Here is a 21,070-nt window from a genome sequence, read left to right on the forward strand (position 1 = left end):
TGATGATGATGATATTGATGATGATGATATTGATGATGATGATATTGATGATGATGATATTGATGATGATGATATTGATGATGATGATGATGATGATGATGATGATATTGATGATGATGATATTGATGATGATGATAATATTGATGATGATGATAATATTGATGATGATAATATTGATGATGATGATAATATTGATGATGATGATAATATTGATGATGATGATATTGATGATGATGATGATGATGATATTGATGATGATGATGATGATGATGATGATGATGATGATGATGATGATGATGATGTTGAGTAACTTTTCAGTGCATAAAGTTTGATGCACAAAATTTGAGTTATTGTCTTCCAGGTGATATATCTATCATTTTTGAAGCAGGAAGTTAAACACTAATTTCATTTTTTTTTCCGTTCGCGTTGTTTTTATTTTGTCAACAGAGCCATTAAAATGTCAAGTCCAAATTTGAATAACGTCATAGCATTTGGTGTTATCGTCGCCTACACATGCATAATTCTAATTGGTATTGATGTATCGTTGGTTGATGAAGATAAACTACTAAAAATATGCAAGGTAGGGCTTGTCTGTTGTATACTAAACGTTGTATTGTAAAACAATTTGAGTTGATATTTTAGCAATTTAATGACATGAATATACTGACAATCAATACATTGTTGATATAAACGATTTGTTTGTTTGTGTGTTTGTTTGTTTCTTCTTTTCCACTAATTCCACATTGAGAAGGAAAATAAGGCTAGTTCTCAAAATCTGAGAAACTATTTTTAGGCTTATGCCAACCGGGGGAGGCAAGATTGGCTAAATTTTGACGTCGTTGTTGGTTTACCACGTAAACACAAAACTATGGCAAATGATTCTGAAAGTGTATTTATGTTAGCAGGCAATATGTTACTAGTCTAAATCCTGTGGGGTGTGATAGTACGTCCCACTATAAAGTATGTTTTTTCTTGGGTGGCTACCACATGCATGACATGTTATGATATATAGTATATAAATTCAAAAATCGCGTATCTGTAACAGTGGACAGGTGGCTCATTGGTTAGCGCTCTCGCTTGTTAACATACTGCAGTTACTGTCCGTTTTCCTATACACAATACACAGTGCTCTCACCATTGACGCGTGACCCCTACAAATGATGTATGTTGGGAGAATGGACACTTGCCTAGTTAACATCACTGTGTGAAAAATAACCAGCCAATATTTTATTTATTCTCCAAAACTTCTAGCAAATATATTTCTCTAACATGACCTAAAATTACAGCTAGGTTAGATGTTCAGAAATGGTCGTACTTTTGTAAAATATGAGTGAGGGCAAGGCATAGCTAGCCAACTCCCCGTGTTATTTGAATGGAGATTTGACCGAAAATATTGGTATCGGACCGCTCACTTATGAAAGATGCCACAAAAAACCGGTAAAAGCTACATTTAAATTATTCTAAATAGGTTCTAGAAAATAAAGTTTTGTAACATGTCCTAAATTTTAGCTAATTTAGGTGTTTGGAGAGGTCGTACTTTTGTGTTTTAGGAAGGACATGTAAACGACAGATAACACCAAAAATATGAAGAAATTATTTCTAAACCGTGTTAAGTCAAAAATCATTATGTTGCTCATTTTCAAGAATGCTGGTTTACAAAAAGCACGACATTGTCTGATTTCGTGAACAAAGCCACACATAACATTGTTTCCTTTCGTTTCCTTTATAATCGGTTACCCAACTGAAGCTATGAATACCAGCTTTATTGCGATATCGCACATGAAAACAGTCACTTGTGCACAACCAGAGAAGATCCGATTTAATCAGTTGAGCTGTTTCAATGAGTGTTATCTTGGTTTAATAGCTTTTAATGGGGTTAAGTCCTACAAAGGTCGAGATGAATTCTACTGTAGACATGACTGCATCATGAGCGGGATTCCTGAGTTTGAAACCATGGTACTGGCAGTTTTGAATTTGTTCCCATTCATTTTTAATCCAAAATTGTTTATTTTCATATGAAAATGTATACATTGTACGGAAAAAATATTGCGTCCAACGTCCAGGCAGTGTTGCCGTCACATGGTCTGTTTTTGCTTACGATATTGGCTGTCACCGCACATTAAAATGACGTAGGCTATCATTGTCTGATTCCAACGGGACAGTCATGTGCCTCCTACGACTATTTGACATGGATTAAATTATTTGTTACTATTTTTTCAAATAGGTTCGTACTTGGCTTATTGCGATGGCGTTTACCCTTGTCTTTGGTGGCATGTTTACCAAAATGTGGCGAGTTTATAGCATCGTTATTCATAATAGAACAAAACGTAAAGTAAGTTATATAGGGTACTTTTTTTATTGACTTAGATTAACGAATATGATGAGAAATACGCTTATAGTGTAGTTACAACGCATTCCCGTTCACCGAACCGATTGCAGAGCAAGCAAATTTGTTCTTCTGCTTCGAAAAACGAGCATATTTCGACCGCAACCATCCAACCACCCACCCTCCCACTGCGTACCAAAGCCATCCGATCAAACAACACACCCACCCACCCAACTTTGTCATCCACTCGTATTACTCCACCGGCACATAAGCTGATTGTGAGTGTCGATATTAGACTAATCATTCTATTATGAAAAACAATATGGGTAAACCTGGACAAAGTGAAGACATGGGCGCAAAAAGACCTACTTGGCCCCTCAACATGTATACATTAAAGTTAGTTTCTTAGGGTTTTCTAATGTTTAATAAATGTTCCAGGAGGAAAACATCATGAAAGATTGTGAAAGATTTGTTTTGGCCCCATAAAACATTACCAAACTATACGAAACTATACGCAACTTTAGTGTATACATGTTGCGTGGCCAAGTGGACTTACGGTCTTCTTGCGCTCAGGTTTTCAAGTTAGGGGACACCACACCTGGACAAATTTAGGACACCAATGTGTTTGCTGGCTGCAGCACCCTCCTGAAAAAATATCAAAATATAGAAAGATTGAAGGGAAAAATGCGAATTTTGCATAAAACAAAATTGTCCACGTGTACATGGCTCGAATGTTAAAATTGTTCAAATCTGGATTAATATTATACCAATACATTCCTTTCATCATAATGGTTCAGAAAAATTGTAGTTTGACATATTTTCGATATATTCTTAAGTTATGGACACAAAAGTCAAATCTCAAATTTTTGTCTCCAGGTAAAAAAATAAATAAAATTATAAAAACACATGGTCTCAAAGTCCTCAGGTATTTCATTACCTGGGAACATTCAAAGCCTATTGAATCATGTTAACCTTGTGATATTACGCAGGTAACAAAACATCTGAGATATGGCAAACAATTCTTTGTTTAAAATGGTGTGCCAATCGGAACAATCTTTTTGTGAAGTCTTTATAAACAGATTCATGATATGAGTCAACTATTTCCCTGACTTTTGATGTGAAATTATATCTTTGTTTTACCACGCAGGTGATCAAGGACAGTCACTTGGTTTTCATCGTGGGTGTGTTGTTATTAATAGATATGCTAATTCTTGTTCTTCATGAGATAACAGACTCGTATCAAATCACGAATGTCAGAACACAAATCCCACAGGTACGTTTTCATATAAGTCATTTCATTTGCTATATACTTGTCTTTTTCTTGCCTACGCTTTTTGTAATATTTAAGATGCATCTGTAAGATTTCTGCGAAATTTATATATTGTTTTTCAAACCCCAGAAGGGTTTTATTCAAAGCTTTTATCTTTTATAAACAATAACAATTACAAAGGGCAAGGATGGGTATATTAATGCATTAATTTTTCTTTTTTTCTTCCAAAATGATAAAATAGTTAACATGCAATCATTATGAAAGTTCCCAATACCTTTAGACGCGAAAAACATTGGACATTTGCAAAGAAACAACATCATAAACGATCACTCGAAATATTTCGGCCTCAGAGTTAGTCTCCTACGCAGCCAGTTTGGCTACGCTCACACTGGCTTCGTAGGAGACTACGATTTGCGATCATTCCGACATATTATCATAATCTGAAAAATTATGATAATATGTCGGACCAACAGAAAATCATCCCGTTTAACTACAAATAGGTCGAATTTGTCAGTTTGCTCATACTCTCTAAATGTAAAAGAGTGAAAACCCACTCAAAAAGGAGTGAAATTCCACTCTTTCAAGGAGTTAAACGCAGGACAACACATTTTAGAGTGAAAAAAAGTGGTCTCCAATTCACTCGAAAAGAGTGAAACACCACTCTTTGCAAAGAGTGATAACGTTACCACTCTCTTGGAAAGAGTGGAACTTATTCACTCGTTTAAGAGTGGAATCATCCACTCTTTCTAAAGAGTGGTTTTATTTGCAAACTACTCAAAACTAAAAATGACACTAACAAATCAATTAAAATGACACCAACAAATCAATTATTTCAAATTGCAGGCAATTTTATTTTACCAAATCCACTGTATTTACTTATTGCTTATTAAATGGTACATAAAAAAACGCAAACAGCGGAGCTGATGGCACTGGTTAACAATACAATAATCAATACACAATCAATATATACAAATTCATAGCAAACCATAGTATACCATCATCAGAATTGTATAACACCAATACATATTTTAAGGGGGTAGGCCCCCCCCCCAAAAAAACAAAATTTAGCATGTTTTGTGCCTATCTCAAAATTTTCAAATGCATCCTGGAGCAAATTGTCTGAATATTGTCAAAAATGGCATTTAAATTTTAGTAGGCCAAGGGTTTCTTGCTTTATTGATGATAACTCAACAACCGGGTGGTCTACTGAAATTTAAATGCCATTTTTGAGTTTCTCAGACAATTTGCTTCTGCAGGATATATCACTTTTCAAAAAAGTGTTGATAATTTTATAATAGTGCACAAAACACATGAAAATTTTGGTTTGGGGTGGAGCTTCCCCTTAATGAAATAGCTTACAGGACATTGTATGCTCACAATTTCTGTCTGCTCACAATTTCTTACATTTCCCCATAATACACTATAATTCTTGCATCTATCAACAGTCCGCACACACTTATCCCAGTGTGACAATACCTTATCTATCACATATCTGGCAGTGATAATGTTTCAGGAGGAATGAAGTTACAGTTCTTACGAAAGTATTTGTTTTATGGATCTATAGTTTTAAATCCTTCAAATGGATTTGAGACACTATCAAAATTCGACAAAACCCTGGACATCATCTGAATCTAAGTTTATATTATTAGGGTTATTGTTCTTCTGAAGTAAATCAGTGTATTCTCAATTACAATTCAATTACATTTTACTTCAGTGTTCGAATTAGCACACGTGTGCATGTAAATATTGGTTTGTGCATGTAACTTTCTACATTTTCTGGTATGTTTAAGCTTATTTCACAAAATTACTTACTGAAGTCCTGATACTGTAACACAAAAGTTAACTTGTACCATGTGTACGGCATGGACAATATTGGCAGTTAGTTCGACCCATGCCCCGCCCCAACATTACTACATATTTGGTTATTTGCCTAGCTATCACGGCTCATAAAAATGGTAAATTTCTTTGTGCAAAAGTATGTGCATGTAACATTTCTCTGGTGCATGTAGAGATTCTGAACTACATGCACAGGTGCATGCAAGATTTTTTTCTAATTGGAACACTGTTTTACATGTACTAACTATACATAAAAACCATATATTCAACAATCATAAAAAGTTCACACAAGTGGAGATTCATTAGTCATCAGCTTAACTTCTATAATTAATTTTTAATTGTTCCATGGTCGAGGTACGCGCTGGTGATCGGCGATCGCGTAAAAGTGGTGAGGTCTCCTCCCTTTACACGCTGATGACCAATGGGTAAACCGTCTTGTTGTCAAGACCGTTGATCAGCCAATCAGCGTGATTGTTTATCACCTGTGTGTTTACACTGCGTAATGCGCGATACGCACAGCTCCGACCACGGAACAATTAAAAATTAATTATAAGAAAAAAAAAAAAACACCAGTGTATTATTTAGAAGTTGAATTGAGGACCCTCAAATTGCACCTACCTCTCAACAAATTCAATCTAGTCATATGATTTTCAGGTTGTCTGTAGCTTCTGCCCTCATCACTGCTTTGGGTTCATCCCCAAGTGGCATTGCTCGCAAAGTGAATTGAACTTGTAACTGTTTGCAATCTACCACTTTCAGAAAAACTACAGAGTACTTATTTTTTTAATCTAGTGTGTTGGGTGCCTCTGCAACGGTAGTAGCTAATGTGTATTTGCAGCTGCAATGAACCTAAAACCACCATTTGAGAGCCAAGGCATTACAAGACTCATGAAAGATCTTCAAATAACTAACAAATATTCCAAAAACCATGCTACTTGCTTGAAAACATTTTCAGGCTTAAAATTCCAAACATTGATCACATTTTTTTCCTTGCAAGGTACTAAATTGTGGTACATGCATTTCAAAATCTACAGTATTTGCCAAGTTGTTCAGAGATTTGAGCCGCGTATCTCGCGTTAAGTCTGTAAACCAGGAAGTGAAAAACATTCGAGCTGATTGGTTGTGGCGTCCATGATAAAAGAAACCGTGTGTGAGCCGGTGTGTGTGGCTGACCTCTAAACAATTTTGGCAAATACTTAACATTATTTTCAATAAGAAATTTTCAATAATATGGAGAATTCTCATGTAATTTTGACCTCACTCAAAAAATGGGAAAATTGTCCCATACTTCCCTTTCATGGGAAGGCAGTACAATACAAAACACATAGTAAACTTTGCACAGGCAATCAAAATGCCTCGGCAGTCTTTCAACCGGGGATAGATGTACATCATGTGCTATCCACAATGAAGAACTCTGTAGAGATGTCATTTTCTATCAATTCTATCTATCTATTGAATTCTGTGTCAAATCGACCAAAACAGGTTACCTCTCAGATTTGGCTGCAATTGATTCATACATTTGTTTATGGATGTAATGCACACATGCAAAGTATAACATTCCAAATCTTAGGTCGGTTCCTCAAATTTTGGGTACTCTCCAACTTTCAGCATGCACGATTTGTGTCATTGCATAATTTATCAAATGATCTGAACAGTATCTTATGAACAACCTATACAAAGCTGTAAATTGGTTCCCAGGGTGAGGTTTAGCCAAATACTCATGTATGAATTTTATAGAAATGAATTTCAGCCAAATCTGAGAAGTGACCCGTAAACCATCGGTTGATTTGATACAGAAGAAGCCACAATCAAGATACCTCGTAGAATCATAACAAGTACATCATCCCATGTCAAACAACCACAAAACCAGATCTAAGCTTCTTTTTGTTGAGGCTCTTGCATCATCTGGGAGTAGAGCTCCCTTACCGTAGGCCTAATGTTCTTGCTTACTCCGTAAACCAGCCCGTCAAAAAATTGAAGAATGTGAGAACTGGTTTTGCAAAGTGCACACGTAATGTACTTTGTACAGGCGATCAAATGCCTCTACAGCATTTGTCCCTCCTGGAATTGATGTGTTGTCTACAATAATGAAATATTCAGTTGGGTTGCCATTTTCATCACCCAGTGCGAGAATGAAGGGCTGTGCATAGATCACATCTTTGGTTTTTGCAAAGGCTTCAACATCTGTCCCAGTCTGAAAAGATAAGATAAATACTTACATTAGGGCTTGAAAACAAGTAACAATCTGACCGCCATGGTCGGTTTGATATCATCATGTTATCAAGGTTCTCTTTATTTCACTTAAAGAGACAAGTTCCCGCAATTTTCTGTGACATTGTCCCATTAAACTTAACATACTTTTGTGGCTTAGGCCAAAAATTAAATGTCTCAGCCTCCCGCCGAATTAAAAAATTCAGCATTTCTTTTTTAGGTTTTTGAGTTTTTAAAATCATAAAAAAAAAAATATTGTGAAAGTTGGCTGCGAAGCAGCCAGAATAAAAAGAGGCCTAATTCTACAATATAAAAGAATTTCCATAAAGTGCATAGCCTTTTTGGACTAAAATAAATACTTACAAAATTGCATAGCACTTAGGGTTTTGGACCCACGGAAGCTGAGACATATCTTTTTTTTTTTGGGGGGCCTTATTGCAAGAAAACAGCAACATGTCAGGGTTAAGATAATGAGTCCGAGTCAGCAGCTCCTTATTTGGTAAAATTCAGTTACTGCAATCAAAACTTACAAGCAAAGGAGTACTTTGTTAAGGGGGTACAACACCCCTGACCAATTTTGTGACTATTTATGCATTTTTCTCAAACTTTATAGCACCTTGATGACAAGTAAGATATGTATATTATAGGGGCAACGGCAAGGAATCCGATCTCTGCACTGGAAAATTAGTAACTCAAGACAAGTAGTTATTGATTTATGGATCAAATATTGATTTCCTCGCATTTTGACTGCAACTCCACAACAGTTGTCTGTACTGAAATTTAATTGCAATTTTAGAGAACCTTGGAACATTTCTAATCAAATCCATATGACATTTTGTCCAAAGTTGCTTTGGCTTTTGAGAAAATGCAAAGTCTTTAAAAATAAGGCCCAGGGGTGTCGTACCACCTTAAATGGCAAAAATCAAACTCAAATCAGTTACACAAACTTACTTTCTCAAAAACGACATTTTCTTTTCAGGATTTTGATTTCCTGAGTGGCTAGAACCCTGAATCTCAAGATTACTTACTACTACCTGCCAGCAATGTGATGCTTGTCAACTCAGACTCAATAATGTCCATTTCATTTCCACAATGCCAGTACCGTGCTACATTTGAGACATCAATTTACCAGTTTTGCCCAGATTCACTCTCATTGCACTCAGTCTAATGCTCACGACTTTATTGTTCCTTGTGTCAAAGGCATTGCTTCTAACACCTTTTACAATGCCATCTGTGACTGGAACATATATCAATCAATTAATTGCATTCAAAGTAAAGAGAGAGGTCTTCAAGAGAGCTGTTAAGAATTTTGCCATGAGAGAGAAACTGCCGCACAAATTTGAACATGTGAAGACTTATTTCCATTGTTTTTCTTTGCTGCGCCATGCTCTGCAACCTTTTGTCAAAATGGACCCCATTGGAAATAAGTCTGAACATATATCTAGATTCAAGAGTAACTTACTTGTCTACGTTGCATTATGAATGAAAACACATCATATCCTTTGCTCTTAAACCCTTTGGCGGTCACTGTTGGAAGTTTCTTCAGGAGAAATTTAAACACATCCAGATCATCTGTAACAGCAAGATTTAGACCAATATTCAAGTCATTTTTAGCCAAAATACTTTAAAGTTCGAAATATGAAATAAATTAATAATAATAATAAGGAATGATGCTCTTATACCTGCACATCTATCTTTCACCCTAACACTATTCCCAATGTAACAGTACTTTTGCATGAACTTTTAAAAAAAAAATTGTGTGAAAATTAATTACATTTTTTGCATACATTGTCAAGTTTACTAGGGGGTCAAAAAAACAACAACAACAATACAATACATAAGAAGAGTAGGCTTCAATTTTGTCATATTTTTGACACTCAAATTGCCATAACTTTTGAGCCGCTACTCTGATCAAGCTCAGATTTCTGATTATTGTGGAGCTCAACAAGCTCTATAAAATATCTATATTTAAGCAAGTTTATTAACTCTACAACGTTTGCTGTTAAAATGCATATATATATGAACATGTTCAAATTTCATGTTTACTTACTGAACCTCGCAGCTTCCTCTGATAACTGTGTTAGCTTGGGTCTAAAGTAAGGGTTCCACTTCACCAACATTTTTGAACCACAACCGGGTTCAACATGTCAAACTCAAAGTTAATCTGAAACATGAAAATTGAAAAGTGAATTAATTTAAAATACATCATGCTTATATTGTCCGCTGATAAATTACTTTGGGCAAGAATAAACAAAGCAAAATCTCTGAAAATCAGGAAGTACCCTGAAAACTGGTACCTCTTTATCAATAATTTAAACCATAATACCTTAAGAACCTATGGAATGTATCAAGCCATGCTATGTATATGTCACATAGGAACATTTTTTTTGGAAGGGGGAACTTATGTTTGCACTCCTTCAGATGACGGTCATAACATGTTTAGGTTTAGAATCATGAACATGTAGTCCATCTAGATGGCCTGATTTTACTGCAAACCCGCCGGTCCTGACTGGTGAATTTTCAAACCTAATCCATGCCCAGTCTAACATCTGGGATTTTTCAGATCCCCAGATGGTCATATCATGAGTTTGGGCCTGGTTTCACATTACACTTGCCTTGATTTTTCAAGGCAAGGTTTTGAGTGAAAGTCAATGGATTTCGTGAGTCTATCTTGATGGACTATGAACAGGTAAACAGTATTTTGAATTCATAAAGTTGAATTCTAACCCTGCAGGAAAAAGCTTTAAAAAAAAACCCTACACACATGTTGATACTGTTTGTTTGTATTCATGAGACAGATCGTGATCTCCATTTAAATACTAACCAGGTCAGGACTGTCTCTGAATCTTGGCATTTCTGCAAGTTGGTTTGTGATAGAAGGTGCCTCCTTTACTAGTTTTGATCTGCGGTAGAAGAACGTGGCTTTCAAGTTCGCTTTAATTTGGGACGAATTCTCCCTCGTTGGAGGGTGGTATTTCAGCCACTCCATCTTGTGGAAGAAAAAAAAACCACATAAGATTACCTAACTTACAACATGAGAAATGCACACAACTTTATTTTTATCCACCTGTGTATTTTATCTGGATGTCCAAGGTGGATGGGCATTACAGTGGGTGATGCCACGCCTTACATCTGTTATAATTACACAAAGCACTAAGCTCATGACTGCTATCTTATCTATGGGTAGCTGTGGTCACCTCTATACATTGATATCTAAATTAGTACCTGGTGCTTTGCTTCTTATGTCATCAAAGAATGTGTCCCTCTAAATGATAATTTTTTGATGTTTATAATTATAAAACTGACTTGGATATGCTGGAAAATAATGAAAGAAATGAAGTTTTTCTTCAAAAGATATCACAACACAAGAGCCAAGTTTGTGATCAAAAGTATGATATTGACTATGTTGAAGCTGAATAATTCAACCCCTTTTTAATTATTAACGTATGCTATGTTACATTTACAAGAGGTGCACTAAATCTTTTGAAGAGCTAAAATTGTCACAAAACTGTATAGCACCCACCTGCTCCAGTACCTCTGCTGAGCACTGTTCTGTTTCATTGTCATCTGTGTCATTTTTTGTTTTTTTCTTGAGTTGACTTTTGCTAGGACCTCCTGCTCTTTTCGCACTCTGGCGCATTGTTTTTAATCTCCATTCAATAAATCCTTCGCCCTCGCTAAAGAACAGCTCCTTCAAAGATAAGAAAATATGAGAAGTTGCAAATTTGTAAGATTTTTTATTTCTCTTGGTAAGTTCTGTGACAGGTTTTACTGAAGTGCCAATCATAGAATTGAAAATTACAGAATTTCCTTTATTCAGGGGTGTGGGTGAGCACAGAAGAAAATGGAAACCTCTGAACAAGATATTGGGAAAATATGAATTCTCTCACATGTAGTATGAGGTATCTTACAGATATAGTATGGAGCATATATATGATGATCGGTATACCCAATGATCGTAAGTGAGGGTATGTCGTGAAACTAGTAGTAACGGTTGCCTTTTCCAGAGGTCTATACTTTGAATTTGTTTCTCACGCTCACCTGTAATGGGTTTGAGCACTTTTAATTCCAAAGTTAGTCACCTCACCTGTAAAATAATACTTGTTATAGTACGGAGCATATCATATTTCCTCTTTTAAACCCCTCTCCCCTAAAAAACACCCCCTCTAAATTTGGCTACCAAAACCCTAATAAGCGCCCCACCCCCAATTCTACAAAGCACTCATATCCTTTATTGGCACCCACAAAACAACTTTTTGCTACCAAAATTGTAATAAACACCCTCCACCGAAAAAAATAAAAAAATCACGCCCTGGTGCGATTAATATTAACAAAAACCGGTATATAGAAGAGGAAAACTGAACCTAAAACTGAAGGGAAATCTTTAATCACCATTGAACAAGTTAAAGAGGAACTCTCACACATATTTACCAAATGTGGCCTTCACTTAATACACAGCAACAGTCCCAGAGAAAGACCACAGAAAAGATGGACTAAAAGGCACAGACTCTGAACGGATGAGCATTGCAAAATACCATAACGCATGCGTACACACACCAGGTCACTGTCAACTTTCAAATATTTGGATTAACTTGTTAACCAGCCTATACAATGCTCCTATTTCATGATAGTTGAAGTAGCTTGTTGCTACATGTACGCATAATGGTTGATATGGCGAAGTTTATGAGTATGAACATCAATTTGATTTAAATGTTTAAATCTCCCACAACCAATCAATATGACCTAATATAGTATTACCAGCTTTGTTATAACAGGGAAACTACAAGAATTTTGAATCTTTATCAGGGTAAAATTATAGGCTATAGACCAATTGATGACCTGTGATGTTAATGCCCAGCATTTTCCCTGTCTTGCCCTGCAATATGGCTGTGCATTGTAAGGGCCGTACTATTGAAACTAGCGCCATCCATGATGCAGGCTGGGAAATAAGTGGGGGCCAGGGGCGTTTAGCCCTGGTTCATTAAAAATAGCCCCTGGTTCCCTGTAAAACCCTGTGAACCAGGGGCTATTTTTTTACCAAGTAGCCCCTGGTCCTGCGCTTCTTATTTCCAAGCCTGATTGAGTGAGGTATCAAAAAGTACACAACAATTTTTTCCATCCATTGACTAGCCCCTGGTTCATTGAAAATAGCCCCTGGTTCCCTGTAAAACCCCGTGAACCAGGGGCTATTTTTTTACAAAGTAGCCCCTGGTCCGGCGCTTCTTATTTCCCAGCCTGCCATGATGACAATACAAGATTGTGAAGTTCAAGTTCCTGCCTTTGTTTATAAACACCATGGGTCAAATGGTCTATAGTAAATTACTAAGAATGTATGTTTGCATTTGGTTAATACCGGTACTCACATAGCCTTTACATCCAGGTGTACGATCTTTGAAACATGGAAATTCTGTCACCAACGCCTTTGCCATTGCCTCCTTTTCTTGAGTTCTGGGGTACCTAAAAAATATACAAGTTAATTAGTACTAAGCCATTCTGTGGTTCAAGTTTCAATCACAAAGCCTCCATATTTCATACATCCCAGTCCTCCCTCCATTACTAAACTGTTCAGCGTGCATAAATAGTTAGCCAATTTCATGGTGTTGAATTACAAAATTTTCATGCACAGAAATTTTTATAGGGTTTTGCTGATGTTTTGCCATTTGGGCTGTTACTTGCATTAGCAAAATTTCCGGTTACATTGCTGAAAAAAACTGGGACGGTAGGTAGGAAAAAATTTTTATTTTGAAAAAAAATTTTGATCCATGATGCAAACTATTATAGCCCTCTAACCCACCCAACCTACAACATACATAACTATACAAACCCACCCAAGCCCAACCAACCTTTAACCTAACCCAAAACCCTTGCCCTTACTAAGGCCGGCATTTTCAGGCGGGCTTGCGGGTACCAGCCCGAGATTACATTACCCAGGCAGGAAATACCCTGCCTGGGTACTCGAAATTCAAAAAAAAAAAAAAAAAATTCTTTTTTCGGTTCTCCCTGGACCTAGACCTAAATGCTATGATTATTTATGGTTGACCTAAATAAATTTTGCACGGTGTTTTGTGTTTTTAATATGAAAATTGATACTTTGTTTTCATGTCATACTCTATTACCGTACTGACGCGAGTATAGTCCCACCCCGTTTTTGGGTGAACATTTTTCAAAAAATAAATTTTTTTTCGGTTTTGTAGTGTCCCTGGACCTAGACCTAAATGCTAGGAACATTCATGGTTGACCTAAAAAAAAAAAAAAAAAAAAAAAAAAAAAATTTCAAGATGTTTTGTATTTTTATTATGAAAATTGATAATTTGTATTCATGTCATAGTCTATTAATGATTTCAAAATGCATTGAATTTAAAAGCATGAATGATCCTAGCATTTAGGTCTAGGTCCTGGGACACTCCAAAGCCGAAAAAATAAATAACTTAAAAAAAATTGGATAAAATTACTTGAGTCGGCAGGGTTTTACACGGTCGGTCGGGATACCGGAAACCAAACATTATTTTTTTTAGGCCTAATTTCAAACTTGTTCGGACTGGGGATCTTGATGGTGCAGATCGTTATGATGCTTTGAAGTTTGCACGGGGGCGCTTTTCATCAAAAAGTTGGATTTGCTGATTTTGTGCGCCATCAAGTTTCCAACCTTTTTCTTGGTTTTTGTAATGTAACCATTTGGTACTTCAAAAAAATGCAAAATGCAGGTTGGGATAATGATGGCGCATGATGTTACGCACCTCCGAAGTTTACCATTTGCAAGTAAGGCTTGGAGAGGTGAAATTTCAAGAATTTTTTAAAGCTGAACGAGGGCGCTGTGCACGCTCATACTTTACATGAGTGTTGTTGGTGTTAATATGTACCAAAATTATTTTTTAGAGAAAATTCTATTTTTTTTGTATCACAACCCCCCTGATTTGGATACATAATAAGGGAGACTGGCTCTTAAAGAAATTGAATAATGATAAAAAATAGAAATTAACAGTGATACAGTCGGACAGACCACAATTTCTTGCCATTTTTATCTCCAAATGAAAATTTTAATCTCAATTTTATTTGCAATTTATACCTTAGAATTGATGCGATTTAGTACATTGTTCTTAATTAAACACAGTATTTCTTCTGAAATACATAATTTCATAGCATGTCGGATGGAATCTAGCATGTCGGACGGAATTTTTTGACATTTTTTTCTGCCAGCACTATCTGAACAAATAAATTCCAATATTTTATATCAAAACAATTAGGGGGCTTCAAGTGCAAGCCTATAGTACAAAAATAAAAATGAAATTCAACAATCAGTTCAAAGGTCAACATTTGCATTCCGTCCGACATGGAGCATTCCGTCCAACATGCCCTCTTTTTCAGAGACTGCTGTTTCCATGGCAACGATTAATGAATAAAGTTTGTATGAAAAAGTAAATATATAACTACTAGTCTATTCATTTGACTGTGAGTTTATGTGAAATTAGGAAAACTTTCGATAGAACAAAAATTTAAGTATCAAAAGCCTGGGATCCCCATTTCTATCGATTCCGTCCGATATAGTCAATTTTTGAAATCGTACGCAAAGCTACGACAAGTATTTCAAAAGTTATTGTCATACCATGGTAGCTATATTAGTTCTCCATATACATGCACTGTTACATCAGTAACCCACTTCTTCTAGAACAAAAATGGCAGCCACAAATTCTATCAAATTCCGTCCAACATGATTACGATAATTTTGAAACAGGGGGACCGTGAAAATGACCATATCAGTAACGTTAACAATTATTGCACAATTTTATCCTTTCATATGTAGCCTACTGATATTGTGATTTGAAAGAAACTGTGTTCTTTTTTATTCTTATTAAGTGTGCACAATGAAGTAGGTCAAGGAACCATGAGTTTTGGACAGTCAGGGAACATAAACAACTTAAATGTAAATATCACATGGTTGCAATGAGTAATATAATAATGCATGGAAAAAGTGAAATTTTCAAAATACACACTCGATCTTGTTGCGTGTGGACGATAAATTAAGTTTGAGTTCCAATTTTGATTTTTGAGCAGACGTTGGACATTGAACAACTTATACGTGAAATAATATGCGGTTTCGATGCGTAATTATTGAACCCCAGTGCCACGTAAACTGCAAAAAAATTGAACGGCCAAAATTACAATTTGTTGAAAATACATGGAAAATTTGAAATTTTCAAAATATGCACTCGATTTTGTTGCGTGTGAATGCGTAATTGAACTTTACGGCAAAAACCTGAATACCCCAATTAGATCTCCATGCTCGACCTTAATGGCAGCCAAGTCTAGGACCTCCGGTCTATGGACTCTATATATCTGTGGACACATCACTGTCTTTAGGCCTGTGAAACTCGATGTTGAGTTTCCGTCACTCTTTTTTTCAGCTCATAAGGGGGTGAGTCCCCCGGCCCGGGTGACATAACGAGAAAATTTTTTCATTATTTATTATTTTCATTTCACATTATACCCATCACTCAGCAGTATAATTATTGATTCTAATTTAGAAAGTCAATTAAAAACCGAGTGCTAAAGCTGCATTTATACTCGAAACGCATGTGTTTTTAAAGGCTTTGGCTGTTTCACCACAAACGACTAGCCACAGCTTAATTTACACTCAAACGAAGCCATTTGCGGAAGCCACCGGTAATAGAAACGCAATCGAAGTTGAAGATTTTTCAACTTGCCATGATGTTGCGTTTGCAATTTGCATGTTTGCTTGTGTTTTTATTTTGATCTAGTATCAGCAAGCTCAAAATTAAAGCGCGCCTTACTGTTGCGTTTCAAAACTCATTACGTCACGAGTATAAATTCAGTTCTAGCACAGTTTTGACCAAAGTTTTGTGACTTGCAAAACCATCAGACAACAGTAAGCTTAATCACCTGAAAAAACGTCCAGAAATTCTGCAAAGTTCATCAACTCCACCAATTTTACATATTTCTCATCACACCATCATGATCATCACATCATGAGTCCTACTATACGCAGAATATTAAATTCTCGATCATGAGAGCAAACTTGGAGTACGCACAGATATTTGCGCCGGCGACTCGAGCGTGCATTACGCAAAGACCGGCGCCACGGGCAAACACAGCTTTTGAGAATTGACCAATCACACGGTCGTTGCTAGGCAAGGTCAAGGTCAAGGCGCGATCGTGTTATTCTATGAAAAGCACGCTGACGCTTAAAAAGGTTCATCGTCTCGATCATGATCGAGAATTTAATATTCTGCCTATTAGTCTACAAGCTACTAAGTACTACAAGTCAGAATTCCAATTGAATGAACGCAGCTGTCAACAGAACTCGATCCAACTGCGATCGTATATCGCGTATTTCAAACTACAACGCGAGCGCACGACCTCAAACCAATCATGATAGCGTTGCCATGGTTGGATTCACTTTCGCGTCTCTCACGCACAGTCGCACACGCTGGCGTACATCACGCAATGTACGCAAAAAAAGTCACGCTTTGGGGATTGTCAGGCTATAGCTGCACATTCAATTGGAATTCTAGTACTAGAATTTATTTCAGACCATAAATTGCTCAAATTTATTCATGTTGCGATCCAGGCAAATACCAGGTCCAGGCATCAAATATTCATTCATTTGCCAGAACAATATAATCAACATTGGGGGAAAGACAGAGCAGCCGCCATGGACCACTCTAACCTCCTGTAGCAGTAAATGGACGCCTGCGTCCGTAGCTACAGCCCCACAGATGTAGATGCAGATGTACTAGAACTACTACATGTATGCAGTCTGCAGACTGCAGTGCATGTAGTGCACGGCACGGGCCACGGCGGTAATGCAGTACGTAGCAGTGCATGCATGCATTCATTTCTGTGTTGAGCATGGCCGAACCAGTCCGTCAATTCATTGGCAATTTATGCAAATAAATAGCCAGGAAAAAACAAATTTCAACTTCTTCATTCTCCCCGACTTATTTTTGAACAACTACTTCTATAAATATATGTCTTACCTTCAAAAATGTCCACAATTTTGTCTCCAAATCCTCTGCGCCGGAGAAATTGTTCAACATCATTCGTCGCCATTTTGCTGAAAAGGGTGAAACACGGTCGTCGCTTGACGCTTTCTGATTGGTTGCCTCGCTTTCAGTGCCGATAATTTCTATCACTCGGTCGCCGAGTGGGCGAAAATTCACTCGGGACTATGATATTGAGTGAGAAAATCGGACCACTCCATGAAGGAGTGAACCTATCCGAAGAAGAAATTGTTACATTATCACTCAAATAGGAGTGAAAAGCACTCAATTAGGAGTGAAAGTCAGTTCACTCTTAACAGAGAGTGAAAAATTCACTCTTTTACATTTAGAGAGTAGCTTTAAGTTGAACATGTGTAAGTATTACAAATATGCCAAAAATCCGTTTTGAATAAAATAAAGGTATATTCTGAAAAAAGATTGTACATTAAGGCTTTAAATCCCATGCAGTGTTCAAATTTCAAACTTGCTCAAATTGTTGCAACGTAAGGTTCTCAAGTTATTATAGGGATTGAGATTCCCATACGCCTAGGCTAAAGAGCTACTATTATCAAAGACCTAATTAAAAAGACCAGTTTGTGTCTGACGTCAGAGCAAAGGCGCGACGTGATTGGTTACTGACCTGCGCAGTATGGCATTTTTGGTGCAGTTGACAGGACGTCATACACAAACTAGTCTTTTTAATTCGGTCTTGAATTATATTCTGGCCAGAACGAACGTGATTTAGAGTCGCCAAAAAGGTGCATCTTTCCCAAAAAGGGAATTTGTATCTTCCTTCGACTTGCTGAAGTCTGGTTTCTGAAGATACACGTCTGTCAATGTAAGTGGAACTGAGTAGATCAATACCTGTTCCTGAAGAATGTGAGTGCATGGTGAAAGCAGCCTAGCACCGTTTTGGAAATTTTCATCTGTGCAAGGATTTTGTGCGCAAAGGATATATTTAATGCACATCTACTGTCCATTTATCCACGGCTGCTGCTCAATGGTGGAATAATGCGTCCCGTAAAATAAGAACTATAGGCATACACCGTTTAAATATTAGACAGTCGTCCATATGTGGCCAGATTTCTTCTGCACAAGTGTTGGTCTCGGTCACAGCTGACTGCACCTTCATGACGAACCGAGACTGGTAGTGTAGCACTTGTGAACGCTCGCATGAACGTCCGATTGGCGCAAGGCTTAAGTTTACATCGCAATCTCTCTATTAAAATGAATCCAAAGTAGCATGGAACAAAATTTGAGCTTTCATTTGAGAGTTTGTTGCATATCTATACAGCAAAGAGTATACTCATAACTAGGAAGTTCTTTTTGTGTCACCCTGTATTATGAATTAATTGATTATGGTTTTCTGGCAATTTTATCATGTTATAATTATCTTTTATTAATTTTACATGTTTTAAGACGGAAGAAGATTTGGCCAAATACGTTCAGCGCGTACATCTACATGTGCAATGCAACTCTGGGTCCGAAAATGACTTACTCTGGCTTCTTGCATTTGTTATTTACAAAGTGTTCGTTATGATATTTGGTGTATTTCTCACGTGGCAAACAAGGTAGGACATCAAGATGAAATGACAAACTAGAACTAAACCAAAAGGACAATGTATCTTGATTTTAACCTATAAGTATGTCACACATACTCACATACGCAATCAAACGTGTGGTATAACTTGTGTAAGAGGCTTTTACACATGATTCCGCTCTTATACACTGCCCTCAGTTTTGCGATTGGAGTGGCACCTCTCATAGTAGGCTACTATTAGGTACAAATAAGTGACATTTCTTGTTCGCCATTTTTATGTGACGTATTTAGAGGTTATGCATTGTGAGCAATGAGCGAATGAACTTTAAAATCATTCCTTAAAGGGGGATCCAGTTGACCAGACAAACTTTCAAGGACAACCCAATTAAGTAGGCTTAAAATATAATCAAGTCAATGTTCACCTCTATACCACCAAACTTTGTACAGCTCCCAACTTAATGTGTTTTCCAGATATTTATAGCGGCCTTTAACGGTCCCTTTCTATTCTAACCAAGGGATCTATCCCGTAACCAGTTTTCCTTCTTATGAATTATGTTGGCGATTGATCGCTCTACATTATAACATGATAAAGATGTTGAAACAGAATTCAATAGTATATTAAATTGTTCTTTTCGATCCTAAATTATTTGTATGTTATTTCAAATTTTAAAATCTTAGTGTAGTCTTTATCTGATGTTAATTTCAGAAACATTAATGTACCTGCACTTAATGACAGTTACTACGTTGGTCTAGCAATCTACAACACCATCCTATGCTTTGCTGTTGCCGTCCCACTTTCCATTATTAATAATCAGTCCGTCGGCATCAACTATGCGTTAGTTTCTTGCTTGGTACTTTTCTGCGTAACAACTACTCTGTCTATGCTATTTATACCAAAGGTAAGCTTAATTATAATTTTAATCGTATTTCATAGTTTGTCAGCAGAGCCAATTTAGGGAGTGTTAAGAAATACTTTGGTAAGGAGGGGTTTAGAAAAACTGTTTTACAGTCCAAAAGGGGCCTGATTTTTTTCAGTATTATAGACAAAAATTGCCAATAGACTGATAAGCCCTAGTCCAGTAAGGTCCAAGTACTAGTATCTTGGCCCAATTTGGCAATTTTAGCATTAAAATCGGAAATGTTTGAACGAATTTGTCCACGACAAGACAGTTTTGAATTCTGCTCCCCTTGGAAATTGTGCCCGGTACGCCAATGATTGCGAGTCCTTCACCGGGGCGTAGCAAGAGTCTCGGGGTCCCATGGACAAGGAGCAGTACGGAGCCATTTTAACAACTCCTTTATCAGTCCCTTATTTCATTTTTGCATTTGCTCGGGCCCCCTGAACCACCGGGGCCTCTGAACTTCGTCTACTCTGTCCGCCCACTTGCTACGCCACTGGTATTCTTGAGTCTTCTCTTTATTCTAACCCAGTATCATCAAATTAATGAAAGTGTAAGATGATATTACCAAAATTAGGCTTTATCACTTGGGATTACCAGACGGGTCAGCTCTAGCATTTGCGGCAACAGTGAAAATTTTATAGTTTTCACTGGCTTCGCACGCAGTTTTCAAAATATTGTACCTTCTCAGGGAGGGGGTTGATTTTTTGCTGTCATGGGAGAGGGGTCAGTAATAACGTTTTGACGTACAGGTGTCAGATTATCCGACCCACACCACCAAAGTATTTATGAAAGCTCCCTAGATGGTTTTGCTGATTATATTGCTCTATGTAAAATTGTCCATCTTGGGTAGTTAAAGAATTTCATAGTCAAAGTTTTTTCAAGAATCAATATTCAAATCTGTCTAAGTTTGTTTAAATCTATACTAAATTGACTGTTTGTCGGTGTGTGTGCAGAGGATGGGTGTTGGGTGTTGGTAGTGGTGGAGTG

General features: G+C 36.9%; 2 protein-coding genes across 3 annotated transcripts in view; one reads left to right on the plus strand and one right to left on the minus strand.

The window, feature by feature from the left end:
• The window catches only part of LOC140154067 (gamma-aminobutyric acid type B receptor subunit 2-like), a 100,754-nt gene that overhangs the window by 79,067 nt on the left and 617 nt on the right, over positions 1-21,070 (plus strand). Inside the window, exons 15-19 of the mRNA XM_072176677.1 lie at positions 415-580; positions 2,225-2,332; positions 3,474-3,599; positions 19,061-19,212; positions 19,888-20,080. Coding sequence (XP_072032778.1) covers positions 415-580; positions 2,225-2,332; positions 3,474-3,599; positions 19,061-19,212; positions 19,888-20,080 — 745 coding nt within the window. The remainder of the gene's footprint in view (positions 1-414; positions 581-2,224; positions 2,333-3,473; positions 3,600-19,060; positions 19,213-19,887; positions 20,081-21,070) is intronic.
• Positions 6,006-17,711, minus strand: LOC140154820 (uncharacterized). Of its 2 annotated transcripts, none has more exons than XM_072177406.1 (7): positions 17,639-17,711; positions 13,007-13,100; positions 11,167-11,334; positions 10,468-10,632; positions 9,694-9,807; positions 9,106-9,215; positions 6,006-7,626 (listed from the first exon to the last, which is right to left on the minus strand). In XM_072177406.1, the coding sequence occupies exons 2-5, from the start codon at positions 13,070-13,072 to the stop codon at positions 9,754-9,756; spliced, it is 453 nt and encodes a 150-aa protein (XP_072033507.1). In that variant the 5' UTR covers positions 13,073-13,100; positions 17,639-17,711; the 3' UTR covers positions 6,006-7,626; positions 9,106-9,215; positions 9,694-9,753. The 2 variants fall into 2 exon arrangements, with proteins under 2 accessions (XP_072033507.1, XP_072033508.1); XM_072177407.1 differs by lacking the exon at positions 17,639-17,711 and adding an exon at positions 17,194-17,212.

This window comes from Amphiura filiformis, chromosome 6, assembly GCF_039555335.1.
Source record: "Amphiura filiformis chromosome 6, Afil_fr2py, whole genome shotgun sequence".
Classification (NCBI taxonomy): Eukaryota; Metazoa; Echinodermata; class Ophiuroidea; order Amphilepidida; family Amphiuridae; genus Amphiura; species Amphiura filiformis.

Bases quoted from the DNA above. Each gene is read 5' to 3' on its own strand.
- LOC140154820 (XM_072177406.1), bottom strand. From the start codon at position 13,072: ATGGCAAAGGCGTTGGTGACAGAATTTCCATGTTTCAAAGATCGTACA. The intron at 10,633-11,166 runs GTGGGTGCTATA...TTCTTCCACAAG, and splicing joins CAGCAGAGGTACTGGAGCAG to ATGGAGTGGCTGAAATACCA. The intron at 9,808-10,467 runs GTTAGTATTTAA...TTCATGTTTCAG, and splicing joins TCAGAGACAGTCCTGACCTG to ATTAACTTTGAGTTTGACAT.